The sequence below is a fragment of the Halyomorpha halys genome, unplaced genomic scaffold (genome assembly GCF_000696795.3).
Source record: "Halyomorpha halys isolate HHAL.00 unplaced genomic scaffold, Hhal_1.1 Scaffold885.1, whole genome shotgun sequence".
Classification (NCBI taxonomy): Eukaryota; Metazoa; Arthropoda; class Insecta; order Hemiptera; family Pentatomidae; genus Halyomorpha; species Halyomorpha halys.
The window spans coordinates 115490-118974 of NW_027104929.1; the positions used below are offsets into that span (position 1 = coordinate 115490).

A 3485-nucleotide genomic window follows, 5' to 3' on the forward strand; every position below is an offset into this window, starting at 1 on the left:
TAAACCATAAGAAATAAATAACTAATTAATAATTAATATTTTTAGAAATATAATGAGAACATTAGGATCAGATGGACTTTCATTAGGATTAGGAAACAATTGCTGCTTTCCTGAATGTTTTTTTTGTGATAGAAGTCCTCGGAGATTTAAGAGAGCATTGAAACCACTGGGCCTTGTATTTTTGACTGCCTGCTTTGGTAAGATTAATTATTTTATTTCAAGTTAAAAATAAACTATAAGCTAAATTATAAATAAAATGTAAACTTAAACTATAAGTTAAACAATAAATAAATTATAAGCTTTTGTAAGATTCAATATTTTAATTAAAGATAGATTATTTAGTTAAAAAGAAACCATGTCTTGTATTATTTCACTAATTGTAGTAACTTTTTTGGGATTTCAGTAATTTTGTCAGAGAGAAGGCTCTGTTCGCGCTTGTTGTGTGCTGGTTTATCTCAGTTTGTTGATCATTTATTGATGTTATTGTGGAGCCGAGGTATTTGAAACTGTCTACTTCAGGAGACAATTTGCCATCCACGCAGACCATATCGTTGGGTAGATTTTTCGGTTTACAACCATATATTTGGTTTTATCTTCATTTATTTGCATGTTGATTTTCTCTGTTTCACTTAATAGAGTCTTTCCATGTCATCTTGGTTAATTTCTAGGACTGCAACGTTGCCTGTGTATACCAGGACTTTGCTTCATTCTGACTTGCACCTCACCATTTTCGCATGAAGTTCTTTTAATCAATTTTTATAGGTCTACCTTGAACAGAATTGGTGAAAAGAAAGTTAATAACAATAATCTTAATAACTAACATGCCAGTCAAGCTAAAAATCCACCCAATGATATGGTCTGGGAGGATGGCAAATCATTTGCTAATGTAGACAGTTTCAAATACTTTGGCTCCACAATAACATCAACAAATGATCAACAGATTGAGATAGACCAGCGAATAACAAGCACGAACAGAGTCTTCTTCTCTCTGTCAAGAAAACTTAAATTCCGTAAAATTTGAAACTAAGGGTGTACAATGTCATGGTAATGCCAGCTCTGATATATGGCTGTGGGAACTGGGCTCTAACAGGTAACCTAAAAAACAGAATCAAGAGAGTTGAATGGAAATTTCTGCGTACAATTACAGGAGCGATCTGGGATCAGAGCCTTAGCACATGGAGGAGAAGAACTAACAGTGAACTGCTTGCAGAGACTGGTCAGTGAATATCTCATTATATGAAGGTTAAGGTGGATGGAATATGTAGTTCAAAGCAATCCATGAGGACATCTCTACACAACAGTGAATGCCAGAATAGTTGGCAAGAGACCACGTGGGAGGTCAAAAACCAGGTGGATGGACATAATCAACAAAGATGCAAAAGAGCTTAATGAAGCAAACTGGAGAGCAGTAGCCCAAGACAGGCAGGTTTCATGGCCAAAGATCTACAAGAGCTGTAGAGTCAACCGAAAAAAAAAAAGTATATTGTTATATATATATATGAAATGAAATGAAAAAATAACTTTATTCGGGGACATATGTCCCCTAAGAATAATTACATGGTTCATAAAGTGAGATTTACAAATTTTCAGATAGTAGAATGAAATTACATTGGTATATTGGCTTTACTACTGTTTATAATGTTAATCAATACCTGGCTATTTATTTGATTACGAAGATGTGGAGGTTTGGTTATTCAATAAATGAAGGAATAGGTGTTGTTTAAAGGAGAGAATGGATGAGGACTGGCGAATGGAGATGGGAAGAGAATTCCAGAGGGAGGTTGCACGTATGACGAAGGATTTGCTAAAGAAGGAGGTTCTATTGGAGGGCATATATAAATCATTCAGATGGGATCTAGTGTTTAATGAGTGGATGGATGAACGAAGAGTGAGGAGATCTATGATATAGGTAGGTTTTTTGATGTTAAGAACTTGGAATAGAAAAACACCAAGGAGGTATTGCCTTCGGGAGGATGGATAGAGCCACTTCAACTCGGAATACCAGCAGGAGACTTGAGAGTGCTTAGGGAACCCAAAGATAAATCTTACAAAACAATTCAAGTCTCTTCAGTCTCAACTCTAGTCCTACAGATAGCCCGCCATACACCAAGGATCCGTAGTCGAAGTGGGCGAAGACGAGAGAAGATAATAGGAACTGACGAGTGTTCTGAGGAATGGAATTACGGATATAATGGAATATATTGTCATATATATTGTTAAGTATAACGTTCTTTATAAAGCAATATATTCATATGCTGTATTTCACTTTAAGATTTTTGTTTTTGCATAAATTGTTTTCTTTCTAGAAGTAAATGGAGTATCTACTTTGTCGCAAAAAATATGTAGCTCCAACAATCCGACTTGTCTAACCACCCCTGGCTCTTTTTTTTTTTTTTTACTTTTTTAATAAATAAAGCAGGAACAATCAAGGAAATTGATCAAAACTGCCTTTTTAAAAAAAACTTTGAATATTCATTTACAGCTTACAGGGAATTTTCTTATTGTAGCAAACTCTCTAATTGTTTAATATATAAATAATTTTGAAATTAATTCTTCCTTTTTATTGTTTTTACTTTTTATTCCTCATTTCCCTAAATTTAGATGATTATATTAAATATAATTTTAACATTTTTTTTTAAAAATCTAACACAATAATATTTTGTATAATGTATTATTAAAGATACACAAAGTGTTCTTTTTAAATATAATAATTTTTGTATATAACTGAGACACCAACCTATAGGAATTAACATAATAAACCTGTAGATTAAATTAAATAAAGGAATTAAAACTTAAATAAAGTGGAGTTGGGAGCACTCCTTGAAGGATCAAAAAAGAGAGTTACTTCTAATTTGAAAATGTCAAACAAGTTTAGTGTTCCTGTCTGTTTTCTGTGTTCAGTGTGTTAAGCTATCATCTTGAACTGTTCTGATGAAGCCCTACAAAGTAGGGATGGGATATCGAAAGAAAAATATCGATATTGATATCGATATCGAAAATTTAACGAATTAAAGTAATGATAATTATAAAATTATAATTCCATAGCAAGACATAGGAAGACATATTTTATGTCATACTTAATCTAAATACATAAGAAACTCTTAATAACTATGAAACAAAGCAACACCACGACAACCATAACAAATATAAACTAAAATATAATTGTTTTATTGAAGAAAATTTAAAAAAAAAATATCGATATATTATTTTGATAACTACATATTTTTTTCGATATTTTGCATTGTTGTAATATCGATATGGAATATAACCAATATTCGGATATTGGTTTATGGAAAAATCGATACTTTGTTTATGTTGTAATGTGGTTTCTAATCTTCTATGTCGATATTAGTAACATTATCGAATATTGAAAGGAATATGAATTTTTCAATTTAAAATATCGAAAAAGTATTTTTATGCTTTTTCTAATCTTCAATATCGATAATAATAACAATGTAGAATATCGAAATGAACATGAATTTATC

General features: G+C 31.6%; 1 protein-coding gene across 5 annotated transcripts in view; it reads left to right on the top strand.

The window, feature by feature from the left end:
• The window catches only part of LOC106686827 (klaroid protein), a 45330-nt gene that overhangs the window by 15518 nt on the left and 26327 nt on the right, over positions 1-3485 (top strand). For 4 of the 5 annotated variants that reach the window (XM_067046177.1, XM_067046171.1, XM_067046174.1 and 1 more), the window contains one exon: positions 46-197. In XM_067046177.1, coding sequence (XP_066902278.1) covers positions 53-197 — 145 coding nt within the window. In that variant the 5' untranslated portion in view covers positions 46-52. Of the gene's footprint in view, positions 1-45; positions 198-3485 lie in introns of those variants that run through there. The other variant, XM_067046182.1, reaches the window with a different exon arrangement.